The sequence below is a fragment of the Halictus rubicundus genome, chromosome 1 (assembly GCF_050948215.1).
Source record: "Halictus rubicundus isolate RS-2024b chromosome 1, iyHalRubi1_principal, whole genome shotgun sequence".
Lineage (NCBI taxonomy): Eukaryota > Metazoa > Arthropoda > Insecta > Hymenoptera > Halictidae > Halictus > Halictus rubicundus.
In genome coordinates this window covers 30,362,289-30,381,591 of record NC_135149.1, presented here as the reverse complement: position 1 = coordinate 30,381,591, position 19,303 = coordinate 30,362,289, and the positions used below count along the sequence as shown (strand labels likewise).

Sequence of the window (19,303 nt, the reverse complement as noted above, 5' to 3'; positions counted from 1 at the left end):
AGTGTACACACTGTCCCTTGTTAGTGCGCATTAGCGTGTACGGCGTGCACACAAGCCGATGCACCGTGAACGCACGTGCTCCGCCCGCGAAACGATCCGAGGGACGGTATGGGCGAAAAATCGAGTAACAAGCGTTTCGTGCGCACCGCGAATTAAATAATGACTGTCCACCGTGCCTGGGAAAATCATTGACTCCGGCGAAATTTAACGAGCCACTGTTCAGAACCCGTTCCGTTCCACTAACGAATTTTTAAACGCCTCTGCCGCTCGTGGGAAATGACCTCGAAGATGCGCTTTTATGACAGTGAGCGTTACTGCCTGCCGAATTTAATTAACGCTGACCGCCGGTCACAATGACCGGTTCGAGATTTTTAATTACTGAAACTATTGAAATTCTAGAAATGCTTCCGTGGGAATCTCGTAATTTTTAAGTAAATAAAATTTACTTTTTTCTTCCGTTTTAGAATATTTTCAGTTTATTCGTACGAAACTGATCCGATTTCCAGATATAATATTTAAATGTTTAGGGATCTATTGAACACAAATTTTGTATTGTAACAGAGAAAGATCTGACCGGTTCGAGATTTATAATTACTGAAACTAGTGAAATTCTAGAAATGCTTCCGTGGGAATCTCGTAATTTTTAAGTAAATAAAATTTACTTTTTTCTTCCGTTTTAGAATATTTTCAGTTTATTCGTACGAAACTGATCCGATTTCCAGATATGATATTTAAATCTTTAGGGATCTATTGAACACAAATTTTGTAATGTAACAGAGAAAGATCTGACCGGTTCGAGATTTTTAATTACTGAAACTATTGAAATTCTAGAAATGCTTCCGTGGGAATCTCGTAATTTTTAAGTAAATAAAATTTACTTTTTTCTTCCGTTTTAGAATATTTTCAGTTTATTCGTACGAAACTGATCCGATTTCCAGATATGATATTTAAATCTTTAGGGATCTATTGAACACAAATTTTGTAATGTAACAGAGAAAGATCTGACCGGTTCGAGATTTTTAATTACTGAAACTATTGAAATTCTAGAAATGCTTTCGTGTGAAATTTAATCTCGTAATTGTTAAGTAAATAGAATTTACTAAATTTTTCTTCCGTCTTAGAATATAATATTTAAATCTAATCTATTGAACACAAATTTTGTAATGTAACAAACATTCTGTAATATTTTTCGTAATTTCTTTGAAATAATACCAGAAGAATTTTTAATGGCGTTTCAGAGTCACCGCTCGAGTGCAAAGGGTTAAAATGGTCCCAGGAAAATTGATTTATTTTCGACATAGCAACCGAGTGGTAAAAGTGTGCGGCAGAATACTGTTTATCGAAAACAATACGCGGCGATTCGCGGTAGCCTTCGTCCCATTGACAAATCGATACAAGCCAGTACCGTAACGCGCATAATAAAACAGAACAGAGTGTGTTGTCTGATTAGCATACGCTCAAAAATCCCGTCCCCGAATGAGCTCATCAAATATGCACGAGAACCGGTGTACGAGCCTCTAAACACCGGTTCCGTGAATTCACGTGAGAGCTCGATCGAAAAAAAAACTTTCCACAATCCCTACCTACGGTAACGATCGATCAAGGATCATTCTACTTAGGGCAACAGGTGGTCTGAACAGGGACGACTGTTTCTACTGCAGTAATCATTCTTTGCGAGAGCTTTCTTCTCGGGGGAAAAAGAATTTCATTACTTTGTTAGCTTGAGATGTAATCTGCGATTTATTACCGTTTCTTTGGGACCTTTTTATGCCTTCTTTCATCTTCTTCGCTTCCATTCTGTTGGCCAATATTCTTGTTAATTACTCTGTCGAAGCAGCGACTTGAAAAATTCCAGGAAATTAAAGTAATGGATTTAACAAAATAAAAATTTCAAAGATGTACCTTAAATGTTATACCTTCAAATTTGGTATGAAGTATGAAAATTAATTTTTCAATCTGGACAAATCATTCCATGGTATAGTATTGTCACGACTATAGTGAAACCTTTGACAAAAGAGTAAAATTGAGCCTACTCTCCTCCCTCCTAGAATTCCATGAAATTAAAGTAATGCATTTAACAAAATAAAAATTTCAAAGTTGTACCTTAAATATTATACCTTCCAATTTGGTATAAAGTATGAAAATTAATTTTTCAATCTGAACAAATCATTCCATGGTATAGTATTGTCAGGACTACAGTGAAACCTTTGACAAAAGAGTAAAATTGAGCCCACTCTCCTCCCTCCTAGACTTCCATGAAATTATATTTAACAAAATAAAAATTTCAAAGATAAAATGTACCTCAGATATTGTACCTTCGGTATGAAGTATGAAAATTAATTTTTCAATCTGGACAAATCATTCCATGGTATAGTTTTGTCAGGACTACAGTGAAACCTTTGACAAAAGAATAAAATTGAGCCTACTGTCCTCCCTCCTAGATTATCGTCTAAAAGGGCAAAGTATGAATGTCTAGATCGCAATTGTCTGAGGAATTCGGTTCGAGGAGCGATCCAGGGGAACGATCGAGGATCGACGGGCCGGGACCGACGGGCACGCGGTTCTACGTAGCTGTTGATCGACGATCCTCGATCTCGTTGCGAAGTAGGAGGAAAAGGCTAAGTAAGAGAGAACAGGGAAGGGATAAAGGCGGGCGAGGAAGGTGTGTTGACGTCACTGGGCAAACTCGTTGCTCGGTACGCTCGTTGCCGACGCGATCGCAGTTTCACGAGGTTTCGACGTCGACGTCGTAGCCTCTCCGACCTGTCTCCATCGTTTCTTCCTTAAAACCGTCGGGAAAACCCCGCTTCGATCGTCCAAAACCGGTAGAAGTTCCAGTGATCCGTTTGGCGGGAGATTTGAAATTCGAAAAGTGACGTACGCAGTTCGAACGACATCTGTGAAGCGGCCGAAGACCACGTGGCCAACCGTGCGGATCGATCGAGCTTGTAATCGTTCTGGATTAACATCGATCGGTTTTGTTAGATCGTTTTGTCAATTCACTTCGAGCGGTGGAACTATCCAGGGGATCTAGAAATAGAAAGAGAGAGAGTTTGAGAGAAGATCAAGAGAAGGTTTTCATGGATTTCCGCGGCGATCGTTGGCATCACTGGCGCGTTTGAAAGGTAAACGTCGATGACGTGAGAGAATGCGTTAATTGATCGGCGCGATCGCTCTGGCGGCGGTTCACGTGATCCACGCCGGAAAGACAATGAGCCGCTCGGTCGGATGATCAGTGATTAATGATCATCAAGCGAGACGCGAATTTTCCGACATCCGATCGCGTGTCGACCTCGTTTCTTCGAGCCGGATCGGAACGTCGTTTCGTGACTGACGTGCTCTCGATCATCAGCCACCGTCGATCTTTATCGATTGATCCCGCGAATTTTCCAGAGTTCGTAGACATTCGGCAGATCTTCGTTATATTAGGGGGACCCATAAGCAATCAGTTATTTTGAAATCTAAAACAAACTTTGTAGTAAATTCAAGTTTTTATTTCTCAATTTATTATATAATCTCCATCATTATCAAGGACAGTTTGCCATCTTTCCTGCAAATTTTCAATCCCCCATAGAAATCCAGGGTCCTCATCGATTTCTTAAGAGAAAATTTATATTAGGAGGACCCATAAGTAAGCATTTTGAAATCTAAAACAAACTTTGTAGTAAATTCAAGTTTTCATTTCTTAATTTATTATATAATCTCCAACATTATCAAGGACAGTTTGCCATCTTTCCTGCAAATTTTCAATCCCCATCTTATAGAAATCCAGGGTCCTTATCGATTTCTTAAGAGAAAATTTATATTGGGGGGACCCATAAGTAATCAATTACTTTGAAATCTAAAACAAACTTTGTAGTAAATTCAAGTTTTTATTTCTTAATTTATTATATAATCTCCATTTTTATCAAGGAAAGTTTGCCATCTTTCCCGCAAATTTTCAATTCCCCATAGAAATCCAGGGTTCGTCAAGCAAAATATGACTCAAGGTGCCTCCTAGCATCTTCTACAGAATGTTTTATTTCTTAAATAATGCTCCAGAGATCTGAAAAGATCAGAGGGAGCAATATCCGGTGAGTACGGGGGTGCGGTAAAACTTCCCATTGCAATTTTTTGATTTTTTCCTGAGTGAGTTTCGCTGTATGGGGCCGGGCATAGTCAATTTGCAGTAATACACCTTTTCTGTGGACTAAAGATGCCCTCTTTTTCAATAGTTCCGAATACAGCCGTTGTAATTGCTGACAATACAACTGAGCAGTAACTGTTTCTCCAGGTTTCAACGACTCAAAGTGAATTATGTCACGACAGTCCCCCCAAATGCACAGTAACACCTTTCCAAGTGATAAGCTAGGTTTAGGGGTTGATATTGCGGTTTGATTTGCAGAAAGCCATTGCTTGGGACGCTTTATGTTATCATAAAGAATCCATTTTTCATCTCCGGTAACGATTCTGCTAAGAGATGGATCTCTACGAAATCTGGATAGCAATGAAGCGCAAATTGATCGACGAATATTCTTGTTGGTCTCAGATAATTGACGCGGTACCCATATTCCTTGCCTATATGCCTTTCCCATTTCGTGTAGGTGCCTTTGCATAGTTGACCATGTGGACCCAAGGCTTCTCGATAATTCTTGTATACTTAATTTCGGATCAGCTTCCACTAGAGATTTTAGGGTGTCATTATCAAATTCAACTGATCGTCCGAGGCCTGTCAGAGAGATCATAATCACCGGCAGCAAACCTTCTGAACCAACGTTGACACTTGTTGACCTTCGATACATCTCCATAAACATCGCAAATTTTCTTTGTTGTTACAATGCCATATACGACCGACACAATTCTCTCGCTAAACTTGACAATTAATTTTAACTACAACCTACAAAGTAAACTAAATTTTATTAAGATCTAGCTTTAATCAAACTTTGCCTTTGCTATTCTTGCATTATTAAATAATTTGTTTTGAATTTGTGTGACGTTTCTTTGTTGTCACCGTTGCATTAAATCCCGCTTGAAAATGAAAATGTATGCAATGACGAATATGATCCTCGGAAGGTACGGACGCCGCCATTTTATCACAGTGTTTTGAACACAGGCTGCTTTACCGAAAACTGTAAAAGAATACGTGTTTCTTTTTCAACGATCGGTAGAGAATAAAGGCAAAACAAATTCTTTGCGAATAATTGATTACTTATGGGTACCCCTAACAGAAGATCGTTCTCAATCTTTTCTGAATTTTCAGAAAAAAGATCAATCGAGACTTTGTAGAATTTACTAGATCACACACGATCTCTTCGATTAACACGTTCACGGACAGTAAAAATTTCAGTGGTCTGCAAAAATAGACAGGCAATTTTTCTTGAGACTAGTTGTACTATCCGAAATCTGATTAGAAATGAACAATAATAATTAGTTAACTGTCATTAGTAAGGACAAATGAAATGTATATTAATTACAAAAACAAATTTCAATTTGAAATGTATATTAATTACAAAAACTTAATGTTGTATAAAATTAAATGAATAAAAATTGGCTTTAAAATTTGAATGCTATATCATTCACGTCATTTTGCATCACTATGAAAATGAATGCTATAGCATTTGCGTCCACGAACGTGTTAACCTCGGACGTACGGAAAATTGATCGATTAAAAATTTGTAAATTTGTAAAAATTCGCATAAAATTGATCGAAAAGTTGAGAGGATGGTTTGGTGCGCGAGGAAGTTTGTTAAGATAATTAAGGATCGTGCGTCTCTTAATACCGAGAAGTCCGTGCAACATTGCTTATCACTTTCCGTTTCGAAACGCGGAAACAGCGTGACGATGATGAATGAAATACCTGGAATCGCGGAGCGGTTCTCCAGGCTTCCGCTTTTTTAATGGAACATGAGGAGATTAGGATCGGTGACCTTACGAAACGTGGGGACTTGTAACAATAAAAGCACGTTTCCCGTTGATTGCTTTTGCCACGCGTGTTGAGACAATTGCGAGGTCGGCTTTACGACGTTGCGCCGGCATCAATGAATTCCAGATGCGTGTGTGGATCCGAAGGCTAATTGAGAAACCTGGGAATTGTCTTTCCCAGAATCGGTATCTTCTTCGTTTCATTCGGATTTAATAAAAAACAGAATGTAGACTGCTGATAGAAATTTTTTATATTCTAATTTTGAATCGGAATCTTCTTCCCTTTGAATCGGAATCTTCTTCGTTTCATTCGGATTTAATCGAAAACAGAATGTAGACTGCTGATAGAAATTTTTTATATTCTAATTTTGTTTCATCAAGCTTCGTTAAATCGAAGGATGATCGACGCATTTATTACAGTAACGAGTGCACGGAATGAAAATGAAGATCGTGCGCGTTGATAATATACGCGACACTCTAGGGAAATAATGATCGATAAACTGAGGATTTTATGCCTGCATAATCCGCGCAATGCTATAAAACTCTAGAGAAATAATTGGTCGATAAACTATGCGATTTATATCTTCGTAACTTTTACACCACGCGACTCTCCGAAACTGTTTAATTTCATACAACCTTTACGAGGTTGCCCTAGTCATGTTTCATAAAAATGATGAAAAAATTGTAAAACGACAGAACGTCAGACAATGAAGTATATATAATTTCTTCCGATTAATTCCTTCATCGCTATGCATCGAATCAACCTGGTTTATTCGCGAACGAGTTTCAGAAACGCACTCATCAAGAAAGGTTCCGTAATGAGCCCACGTGCTCGATATTTCGTCGCTAATGAATCTCAACTAAAAAACCATTCTTTCCGTTACACAATTTTTGCATGTTTCCACGGATCATGCAAGGTTTACGTAACGCAATTTACTCCACCGATCTATCGGCCGCAACTATCGATCCCGAAGACGACGGTCGGACTAGTTTAGGTTCGGCGAGTGGAAATTTCAACGCGAGGAATCGCCTGATTAAGATGTTGAACCGGCAACGGATACGGATCATCCGCGGCTCAGCATGCGAATTCGAACGTGAAGAACCGAACCGAGCTAGCCTAACCCGAGAATTCTCGGCGCGATGCTCACATTGCTCACGTGCGCAGGTTTCTGCATTCTCCCTACCGGAAACGTCCCTCTTCTCCCTGGATCGCGACTCTGCAACGATCACGCATACGATTAAACGCGCAATTATGCCCGCCGCGACGGGACCCGAGATATTTATCAATAAGCTTCTTTCTACTGGCTCGTGATCGCGACGAACAATCGAGAGAATGCTCGATCGAGCAGCGAAATGCACGGCCTGCATCCACGAGTGCATACTGCGTTTGTTTTTTTATGGGAATGCTTCGTTGAATTCTATTCGATTGATCAAACTACCTTTAACCCCTTGCAGTTGGACTAGAACTTTTTTATAATTCTTAATTTCCTTAAAAAAAGGAGAAAATTTATATCTATTGTGTGTCTATATGTTCTTCAATAGCTGTGCATTAACAATGCCAAAATTTCGGTTTAAGGAAAATTAATAAGATACATATTTATTAGACTATGTTCAGAAGCTTGATCACGACTATGACTCGATATTGTAAAGTAAGGAGTTAAGACAGAATAACTTTTCGAAAATTGATCTCAAAGAATTCAGCTTTTCTAAAAAGAGGGATTGGTTTACTAGGTGATGAGTAACAAGAATTTTGAAATAATTGTAATAGAAATATGCAAAAAGTACTGAATTTCGAAATAAAATTGCAGCCGAGTTTTCAGCAATTCTTACAAAAATTACGATCACAATTAATAGAATTTTCGATTCGATTTCCAGGGAGCAAAGTTTTGCAAAATTCTTCGAGGTGAAAGTTGGGCATAAAATTGTGATTTTGCACGAAAGTTTGTCTTTTACCGTTTAAAAATAAAAATGCAGTCTTTAATTACCACGAACCGAATGAAAATCTTTGATTTCACAATCATTTCAAAACATCAGTTTCATTTCATTTTTTTAAATTATTCTCGATTGTCAGGGAGCAAAATTTTGCCAAATTATTCAAGGTGAAAGTTAGCAATAAAATTGTTATTTTGCAGGAAGGTTTGTCTTTTATCGCTTCAAAATAAAAATGCAATCCTTAATTACCACGAACTGAATGAAAATCTTTGATTTCCAAGGGGAAAAATTTTGCCAATTTTCCAAGCAGTATATTGCAGTATAAAATTGTGATTTTGCACAAAGATTTGCAGTGTCTTTTATCGTTTCGAAATAAAAATGCAGTCCAATCCATAATTGTCACGAACCGAATGAAAATCTTTGATTTCCAAGGGGAAAAATTGTTACAATTTTCCAAGGCATATATTGCAGTACAAAATTGCAATTTGGTCTGAACGATTGCACAGTTTTTGGTAGTTTGCGAAATAAAAATGCAGTCCAATCCATAATTGTCACGAACCGAATGAAAATCTTTGATTTCCAAGGGGAAAAATTGTTACAATTTTCCAAGGCATATATCGCAGTACAAAATTGCAATTTGGTATGAATGATTGCACAGTTTTTGGTAGTTTGCGAAATAAAAATGCAGTCCAATCCATAATTGTCACGAACCGAATGAAAATCATTGATTTCCAAGGGAGAAAATTTTGCCAATTTTCCAAGGCATATATTGCAGTACAAAATTGCAATTTGGTATGAACGATTGCACAGTTTTTGGTAGTTGACGAAATAAAAATGCAATCCAACCCTTAATCTCCACAAACCGAATGAAAATCTTTGATTTCCAAGAGGAAAAATTGTTACAATTTTCGAAAGCGTATATTGCAGTATAAAATTGTGATTTTGCACAATGATTTGCAGTACCTTTTATCGTTTCGAAACAAAAATGCAGTCCAATCCATAATTGCCACGAACCGAATGAAAATCATTGATTTCCAAGGGGAAAAATTTTTTCAATTTTCCAACGCGTATATTGCAGTATAAAATTGCAATTTGGTATGATTGATTGCACAGTTTTTGGTAGTTTGCAAAATAAAAATACAGTCCAACCCTTAATCTCCACAAACCGAATGGAAATCTTTGATTTCCAAGAGGAAAAATTGTTACAATTTTCCAAAGCGTATATTGCAATATAAAATTGTGATTTTGCACAAAGATTTGCAGTATCTTTTATCGTTTCGAAATAAAAATGCATTCCAATCCACAATTGCCACGAACCGAATGAAAATCTTTGATTCCCAAGGGAGAAAATTTTGTATGAAATTGCAATTTGGTCTGAACGATTGCACAGTTTTTGGTAGTTCTCGAAATAAAAATGCAGTCGAGGGCATCTGGCGGCCCGGCATAGTGCAGGGGTCCGCATCCGGCGAAATTCCCGAATAATCATGCGGCGTGTTTCGCAGGCTGGCACACGTGCCGGGCGGTGGCGCGTGTTCGCTCGCGTACGTAGTATGGCAGTATGTAGTATGTGCCACCGTGTGTCTGCATTATCCCCGCCATAAGAGGTAAACGCCATGGCATCCGTTCGCACAATCTCGTGCAACGGTCGCGAATCCGAAACAGTTGCGAGTGCGACGCGCTTAGGTACGTGCGCCGCTCCTTCAGGGCTTCAGGGAAACAAGGGGAGATTCAGACCAGTCTGATCAGTGAGGATCCACTTCTACTTAAATCTGCACTCTTCCTCGATCTTGCACCCTTCGATCTTCGTATCGCTCACGGTTGTCGATCTTCCATTTCTCAATCTCTTCTATTTTTCCTTTTATTTCTATTCTTCTGTCTCGACATTTACTCCATTTTATTCGAGTAATCTTCACCATTCTAATTATTGTTGTTGACGTGGCTGGAGGTGTCTCATTTCTGTAACAAATGATTTTATTATTTACTGGATTTTATTATTCCGGACCTTGCGCTCAGAAAAACGAATTGTGCTGTATTAATGCTTTTGAGAAACTCACGTCTAGAGAAATTTAGATTCGTTTCATTTTTGATTAATTTTTCAGTGAGTTTGGAATGAAAATGAAAAGTGACTGTGTGAATTTCACACAATGAAATTGAAAAGTGACTGTTTCACATTACTAGTCGAAAGAAACCTAGAATTTTATTTAGTACCACTCCGTTTAAATTTGTCTACGAAAAATGTAAGCTTGTATAATTCTGTATAATTGTTCGGTGAAGCTAGGACACTCGTATTAGATATTTTTCCTAAACACACTCAAGCCTTAAATTCAAAAGTTTTGACAATCTTGTTGCGATTTGAATTTTATTGAAAACGATTTTGAAGCCTTGATTCAAAAGTCTTGACTGCCTGTTCGACATTGTTTCGTCGCGATTTGAATTTTATTGAAAATGATTTTGGATCCGGATTCACGTTTCCGAGACTCATGGTTCCAGAAATGGCTCTCCCATTCATAAACTATCGGAAAACAGTGTGTACCGTGGCTCCGCGGTTCGAATAACGGGCCGAACTTTCACTCGTCCCCGCGAGCAACGGTCTCGCATTTTGATCTATGGATCTCTCGCCGGCGAATGAAGGCGGGACGTTGTCGATCTTCTGGAGAACGGCGAAGATAGTCGCGATAGGTGACGGTGGCGCGATAACGGAATATTTACGAGGAGAGCAGAGTGAATCGGAGAGCAGAGAGCGTAATTTATGTCGCCTCGATAGATAACATCTCTTATCTGTTATGAATATCCATTTGCACAATGTTTACCCGTCTCCGTCCCGTCGGCACACAATTTCGCAACGACAATTAGAATAATTACCTGTCAAATCGATCGACGGAATGAAAAACTGTGGAAATCGTCGTGGAACATTTTTCCAGCGAAAATCGCCACGGTTGCGAGGAACGTTGCGCGATGATTCGTTCGATGATTCAGTGATTACGCCTCGGTGCAATCGGTAAATCTTCAAAATAATTATGCAGCCGCCGCCGCCGCTAGTCGAAGTCCTAATTCATCGTCATTTTTCCAAGTAGACGCTTATCGTCTCACGTTTTTTCTGCTCCCAGTCTCGGTCTCCGGCTTCCTCGAAACAGAAACATAAAGACTTCAAGGTTCAAATGTTCTCGAGCGAGGCTTATCTGTCGTAACAATGTCGCAGCGGTCGAAAAACATTGGAGATCATGTAATTATTACGATTCCGGCCGATAACGACCGACACGTTTGCTCGGCCGGGAATTTCTATTTAGAAATGAACTCAGAAAGACGCCGAAACTCCGGACGTCGTTCGGTGAACCCGGTTCGAGGACGATCCGATAAAGATATTGCTTTTCGAAGAAGCTGTTTCACAGTCAGCTGATCGTTATCGCCGTTCGGTAACCCTGTCTCAATTTCACACACGGCGATTCTCATGCACGATTACATAATTTGCGAATTCGGCGCAGAAATTAGTACTTGCTTGTGAGCGTTATAATGATTATTATTAGACTGGGGATTTTATGCAATTATAACAATTATCAGATCCGATTCGATACAATCGTCGAATAAATTAGAGGTCATTGTCATTTTCTTCTCGCAATGAACGCTGAGAATTATTTTCCATAAAAATCTAGTAATGCTAGATAATCTAGTAAAATTAGCAAAATAAGAGAAAGGTGAGTAGCTAGCATGAACCGAAGTAAAAATTTAGGACGTTTCTGTACGTGTCCCCAATCGGTTTCGCCCGTAAGATTTCTCGCGGAACCCGGAAACAGGTAAAGCGAGTGACGCAGAGACCGATTCACGTAAATGTCCCCACTCGAAATCGAAAAGAAACAGTGTTGGCCTAACAGTGACATTGCTTGGCTTAGGGTACGCGGAATGCCGGGATTCCAGGAACGGAAGGGCGGTGCGAATGCCGGAGGAAAGTGAGAGGAGACGAAGAAACGATGGCAGGGGACAGAACTTTGCTCTCTGTGGCCAGCAGACGTGAGTCATCGTCGCCGGACGACGTCCACCAGGTAGATTCGTCCTCGGGCCAGGTGAGGATCGAGGGACACCGTTCTTGAGGACGTCTCGGTTCCCACAGAACGCCTCCGACAGCAGCTACGAAGTGAACGCGATGAACGTGAACTGACCGGGGAAGTTGGGTCCGAAGACTCGAGCGAGTCTGAGATTGGCTCGACCGAGATCGAGATCGAGATCGAGATCGAGATCGAGATCGAGTGTGCAGAAGAAAAGTGAAGACTGCCAGCATGGAGGAGCCGCAGAAGCTTTTCCGCCTTCCGGGCACCATCGAGGAGGAGGAGGAGAAGGACACCGGGGTTCAAGGACAACTGACGGTACCCGAGAACCCTGTCACTGCCGACTCACCCTTGCTTGGGCAACGAAACCTTGGCACCCTGTCCAGCCTGCCCAGGAATGTCACTCTTGTCAGGGTCAGCACGCAGAGCAGCAGCATCGGTGGCGTTGGTCGGCAAGATTCCACCAGGTGAGTCAAGCTCTTTTGCTTTTTATTAGCTCACAACTCTCGGTAGAGTAGCTCTTAGAGTAGCTCTTTGAACTCTGAAGTAGCGCTGGCCAAGTCGATTTTTAAACACATTTTTTAACCCTCCGTGAGCAAACCGGGAAAAATTCTCAAATTTCACTCTTTTAACGAATTTCTTTCGTTTCGATATTCATATTTTCCCATTAACGCTTTAACCTCTTAAGTACAGTACGCCAGTGTAGTGGTTTCCGTGCGAAGCATCAGTTTGAACGGTACGAACCACTATAGTGGCTTCCGTGGAATTAATCAGTTTGAACAGTACGAACCACTATAGTGGCTTCCGTGGAATTAATTAGTTTGAACAGTACGAACCACTATAGTGGCATCCGTGGGAAGCATCGGTTTGAACAGTTACAAACCACTATAGTGGTTTCCGTGGGAAGCAGCAGTTTGAACAGTTACAAACCATTATAGTGGCTTCCGTGGGAAGCATCAGTTTGAACAGTTACAAACCATTATAGTGGCTTCCGTGGGAAGCATTAGTTTGAACGGTACGAACCACTATAGTGGCTTCCGTGGCAAGCATCAGTTTAAACGGTACGAACCACTATAGTGGCTTCCGTGGAATTAATTAGTTTGAACAGTTACAAACCACTATAGTGGTTTCCGTGGGAAGCATCAGTTTGAACAGTTACAAACCATTATAGTGGCTTCCGTGGGAAGCATTAGTTTGAACAGTTACAAACCACTATAGTGGCTTCCGTGGGAAGCATCAGTTTGAAGAGTTACAAACCACTATAGTGGCTTCCGTGGGAAGCATCAGTTTGAACAGTTACAAACCATTATAGTGGCTTCCGTGGGAAGCACAAGTTTTAACAGTACGAACCACTATAGTGGCTTCCTTGGAATTAATTAGTTTGAACAGTACGAACCACTATAGTGGCATCCGTGGGAAGCATCAGTTTGGACAGTTACAAACCACTATAGTGGGTTCCGTGGAAAGCATCAGTTTGAACAGTTACAAACCACTATAGTGGCTTCCGTGGAATTAATTAGTTTGGACAGTACGAACCACTATAGTGGCTTCCGTGGCAAGCATCAGTTTAAACGGTACGAACCACTATAGTGGCTTCCGTGGAATTAATTAGTTTGGACAGTACGAACCACTATAGTGGCATCCGTGGGAAGCATCAGTTTGAACAGTTACAAACCACTATAGTGGTTTCCGTGGGAAGCATCAGTTTGAACAGTTACAAACCATTATAGTGGCTTCCGTGGGAAGCATCAGTTTGAACAGTTACAAACCACTATAGTGGTTTCCGTGGGAAGCATCAGTTTGAACAGTTACAAACCATTATAGTGGCTTCCGTGGGAAGCATCAGTTTGGACAGTTACAATCCACTATAGTGGGTTCCGTGGAAAGCATCAGTTTGAACAGTTACAAACCATTATAGTGGCTTCCGTGGGAAGCATTAGTTTGAACGGTACGAACCACTATAGTGGCTTCCGTGGCAAGCATCAGTTTAAACGGTACGAACCACTATAGTGGCTTCCGTGGAATTAATTAGTTTGAACAGTACGAACCACTATAGTGGCATCCGTGGGAAGCATCAGTTTGAACAGTTACAAACCACTATAGTGGGTTCCGTGGAAAGCATCAGTTTGAACAGTTACAAACCACTATAGTGGCTTCCGTGGAATTAATTAGTTTGGACAGTACGAACCACTATAGTGGCTTCCGTGGCAAGCATCAGTTTAAACGGTACGAACCACTATAGTGGCTTCCGTGGAATTAATTAGTTTGGACAGTACGAACCACTATAGTGGCATCCGTGGGAAGCATCAGTTTGAACAGTTACAAACCACTATAGTGGTTTCCGTGGGAAGCATCAGTTTGAACAGTTACAAACCATTATAGTGGCTTCCGTGGGAAGCATCAGTTTGAACAGTTACAAACCACTATAGTGGTTTCCGTGGGAAGCATCAGTTTGAACAGTTACAAACCATTATAGTGGCTTCCGTGGGAAGCATCAGTTTGGACAGTTACAATCCACTATAGTGGGTTCCGTGGAAAGCATCAGTTTGAACAGTTACAAACCATTATAGTGGCTTCCGTGGGAAGCATTAGTTTGAACGGTACGAACCACTATAGTGGCTTCCGTGGCAAGCATCAGTTTAAACGGTACGAACCACTATAGTGGCTTCCGTGGAATTAATTAGTTTGAACAGTACGAACCACTATAGTGGCATCCGTGGGAAGCATCAGTTTGAACAGTTACAAACCACTATAGTGGTTTCCGTGGGAAGCATCAGTTTGAACAGTTACAAACCATTATAGTGGCTTCCGTGGGAAGCATTAGTTTGAACAGTTACAAACCACTATAGTGGCTTCCGTGGGAAGCATCAGTTTGAAGAGTTACAAACCACTATAGTGGCTTCCGTGGGAAGCATCAGTTTGAACAGTTACAAACCATTATAGTGGCTTCCGTGGGAAGCACAAGTTTTAACAGTACGAACCACTATAGTGGCTTCCTTGGAATTAATTAGTTTGAACAGTACGAACCACTATAGTGGCATCCGTGGGAAGCATCAGTTTGGACAGTTACAAACCACTATAGTGGGTTCCGTGGAAAGCATCAGTTTGAACAGTTACAAACCACTATAGTGGCTTCCGTGGAATTAATTAGTTTGGACAGTACGAACCACTATAGTGGCTTCCGTGGCAAGCATCAGTTTAAACGGTACGAACCACTATAGTGGCTTCCGTGGAATTAATTAGTTTGGACAGTACGAACCACTATAGTGGCATCCGTGGGAAGCATCAGTTTGAACAGTTACAAACCACTATAGTGGTTTCCGTGGGAAGCATCAGTTTGAACAGTTACAAACCATTATAGTGGCTTCCGTGGGAAGCATCAGTTTGAACAGTTACAAACCACTATAGTGGCTTCCGTGGGAAGCATCAGTTTGAAGAGTTACAAACCACTATAGTGGCTTCCGTGGGAAGCATCAGTTTGAACAGTTACAAACCATTATAGTGGCTTCCGTGGGAAGCACAAGTTTTAACAGTACGAACCACTATAGTGGCTTCCTTGGAATTAATTAGTTTGAACAGTACGAACCACTATAGTGGCATCCGTGGGAAGCATCAGTTTGGACAGTTACAAACCACTATAGTGGGTTCCGTGGAAAGCATCAGTTTGAACAGTTACAAACCACTATAGTGGCTTCCGTGGAATTAATTAGTTTGGACAGTACGAACCACTATAGTGGCTTCCGTGGCAAGCATCAGTTTAAACGGTACGAACCACTATAGTGGCTTCCGTGGAATTAATTAGTTTGGACAGTACGAACCACTATAGTGGCATCCGTGGGAAGCATCAGTTTGAACAGTTACAAACCACTATAGTGGTTTCCGTGGGAAGCATCAGTTTGAACAGTTACAAACCACTATAGTGGCTTCCGTGGGAAGCATCAGTTTGAAGAGTTACAAACCACTATAGTGGGTTCCGTGGGAAGCATCAGTTTGAACAGTTACAAACCATTATAGTGGCTTCCGTGGGAAGCATCAGTTTGAAGAGTTACAAACTACTATAGTGGTTTCCGTGGGAAGCATCAGTTTTAACGGTACGAACCACTATAGTGGTTTCCGTGGGAAGCATCAGTTTGAACAGTTACAAACCATTATAGTGGCTTCCGTGGGAAGCATCAGTTTGAACAGTTACAAACCACTATAGTGGCTTCCGTGGGAAGCATCAGTTTTGAACAGTATGAACCACTATAGTGGCTTCCGTGGAAAGCATCAGTTCGATCGCTACGGACCACTATAGTGGCTTCCGTGGGAAGCATCTGTTTGAACGGTACGGACCACTATAGTGGCTTTTTTGCCATCCGCGGCCATGCGCGCCTTACCTGGGAGGCAGAGCTGCGGACAAGCGCGCCGTACTTAAGAGGTTAAACATTTGACGTTCCAACGATTACATATTAACCCTTTGCACTCGAAGCTATTTTAACTCCAAAACAAAACATTTCTTTCGACCTAGAATATTTCCTTTGTATATATCTTTGTTCATGTTGTACATACTGCAATACTGTTAAAGTGTTTAGTAATTTATTAAATACAAGCAAATGCAATAATGTAAAAAATGCTTTGAATACTGATACAGCAATTTTTAGTGACGCCTTATAGTCGCCATTCGAGTGCTAAGGATTAACTCTTTGAGACGCACGCTTTTAAGGAACATAAAAACCTTAGTTGCAGAGAATTTTGCGAGTTCACTGTGTCAGACAATGCGCCAACCTTAATCACAGCAGCACAGGCAACTTACTGACGCGTTTTGATTTGCATAAATTCTTTTTTTCACTTATTTACCATTGGTGCACAGCATTGCCAACTGAATGAGAAATTTGAAATAAAATATTAAACTGTATGACTATGAGTAACTTCAACTTTTCGAGGTGGGTTAAAATATTTCCCACCGTGCATAAAAAGCTGAGCAAAAGGTGGGATAGTTTTTAACCCACCTAGTCCCAAAGAGTTAAAACAGGGACTTCGATACGTATGAACTGTTATTGGTCGAAGCTAGAAAAAACTGAAAAATGGGAATGACAGTCGAAAAATTCAATTTCCACCAAGAAATCAACATGCAATCAAGAAAATTGGGTGACAGAATATATTGATTACAACGATGCTTGACCACTATTATTTAGAAAACTGTTATGCTCGTTTAACGTTACTTAATCGAACATTACATATGCAAGACCCTAATACACATACCAGTACAGAATATACAGAACATTACAGGTCGTTCGATTCGTCTTGACCTCGGCTACCATATAACGATAATAAAAATATATCATTCCATTTAAGAAAACTTCGATGACCTTGAAATCTCAAAAAATATAACCTCGAACAAATTATTTTGCCTAATATAATATTTGCCTCTCTAAACCAACTAATATTTTCCTCTGAAATTTTGTTCTATCTTAAAAGCAAGCGAAATATTATAGATGCTCGAGTTAGGTGAAATATAGTGTGGAGCATAGATGAGTACCAAAATAATCACCAGTAGGTAACGTGCTAAAATTGACAGCTCTTCGATCGAGTGTGAGACTAAAGTGTTTAACAGAAGTGGCTCCGAGAGCATGATTAAGAAAGATCGATCAATATTCATGTGCCCAATGACTTTGAAGTTAAACATATAGGCAGAGTTTGCATAAACTGTTTTTTCGACTTGCCGGATCCGGATCTTCAGGAGCACGATCAAAGACGACCGGAAGCGTCTACTTTGCATGCGGAGAGTGAACGTATTACCGACAAACCAGATATAATCGCTCGACAATTACCAAACAAAACAGTCGCGAACAGTTTAACCGTCACGTGGCACGTTCCCAAGGCAGTGTATGTACCTCGTGAAGCGTAGATCATTCTCGACCGCGAAAGCGGTTGCGTTTTGTTTGAGGGATTCGTTCTCGAGATCCTCTGGCGCCAGATGCTGTTTGCCGTTCGAAATAGGCGACGGAAATACCAGAAACAGCATCGAAATAATACGAATCACAAACTGCTAATCACAAAAATCTCCTGCAATCGTGCACTGTCCTCGGAAGCAACCTATTCGTGGACTACCTCTACACAGATTCAAAGAATTAACTCTTGTTACAGAAATCCACAAGACCCGGATTTTAATTTTTCAGTCCTCGTTTCGTTAACAAAATTATTCCGGAGGTTTGCAATATTTTTTAGGGAATCAAAATGTCTGCATTAAATAGAAGTGAATTCTCGATTTACGTCAACGACACGTCCAGGAGACATACCCGAGCCATGTTATGTTTACGTTCCTCCGGGAGTGGGGATAATTCCGCGACGCTTATCGTCTAGGCCTTGGCGACATATACAGAGAAATCACTGTATTACTTTAAATCTGTACACTCTTCTGCGCTTTTAGAGAATTGGGGCATGAGCTTGAGAACTAAGCTGTGTATAAACTGTTATAGTTATATTTATGCAAAATAAAAATTGCAAGAGGCGTGAGCCAAAGGACTATTTTCCTTTAATCTTTTGAATAAGTTGAAAATAATCTACTAATATTTTCAAATTATGTTAATCTTTGATCACCAACGCCTAAAATCCTTAGTCATAGTATTAGTACACAAACAGTCCATGTTAAGACCATACAATAATGCAGAATAGACGATTAAGTAACTAGTACGTCGCATAAACACGGTGTTCGATTAACAAGCCCGTAATTATAACAGATCGCAAAACCGGAATGAACTAAATCGAAAGTGCACTATAATCCACTATAAAGACTCGTGATCGTTTCATTCAGGTTTGCAAGATCTCGTCGATACATCGAGGCACAGCGAATGTAACGATTCGACAATCGTAAAACCGGAATGGAACTAAATCGATACCATAATCATTCGGTCACAAAGCCTGTCTTGTAATCTGCCATAATCGTCAGGCAACGTGTTCGCTTTCTCTGGCGCAGGGACACGGCTCGAGGCGTATCGCTCGTGTTCACAATTATTATCATTCGTCCGCGATATTTACCCGGCGCGGTGTTGTTTAATACGCGGGACAGGTGCAATTGATCGAGCAAAGTTCTATTAATGTCGGTTTGCGGCGCGATGCCATACGTTTTTCACGGTGTTACTCGAGGCCGGTTGTTCGACTAACGAGCCTCCGTTAGCGAGCAGAATTCTGCGAACGGCGGGTCTCTGTTTACCTTTTACCTGTAATTCACGTTCGGCAAACCCTCTGTCGTCATTTATCAACCGGGACCAGCGTTACGCATGCGGCCCGCGTCCAGCCGGTTGCAAAATTTGCAAATGAGCGGTGCGTCCTTCGCCAAGGCTCGCCGATCTGCCACGTTTCGCCTTAATTCGCGCGGAATATTGATGCCCGAGGACTCCTTCTGCATCTGTGGAGTCCCCGTGTCCGTCGACACTACGGCCATCTTGTTC

General features: G+C 40.8%; 2 protein-coding genes across 6 annotated transcripts in view; both read left to right on the top strand.

Moving 5' to 3' along the window:
* The window catches only part of LOC143360731 (inward rectifier potassium channel irk-1), a 190,468-nt gene that overhangs the window by 148,214 nt on the left and 22,951 nt on the right, over positions 1–19,303 (top strand). For 3 of the 4 annotated variants that reach the window (XM_076799869.1, XM_076799848.1, XM_076799863.1), the window contains one exon: positions 11,721–11,859. The exons of the other annotated variant lie outside the window; for it this stretch is intronic. The gene's annotated coding sequence lies outside the window, so the exon portion shown is untranslated. Of the gene's footprint in view, positions 1–11,720; positions 11,860–19,303 lie in introns of those variants that run through there. 4 annotated transcript variants of the gene reach the window in all.
* LOC143360663 (uncharacterized) overlaps positions 11,917–19,303 on the top strand; it is a 39,989-nt gene continuing 32,602 nt past the window's right edge. For both annotated transcript variants that reach the window (XM_076799724.1, XM_076799714.1), the window contains exon 1: positions 11,917–12,340. In XM_076799724.1, the coding sequence (XP_076655839.1) occupies positions 12,105–12,340 (236 nt within the window). In that variant the 5' untranslated portion in view covers positions 11,917–12,104. The remainder of the gene's footprint in view (positions 12,341–19,303) is intronic.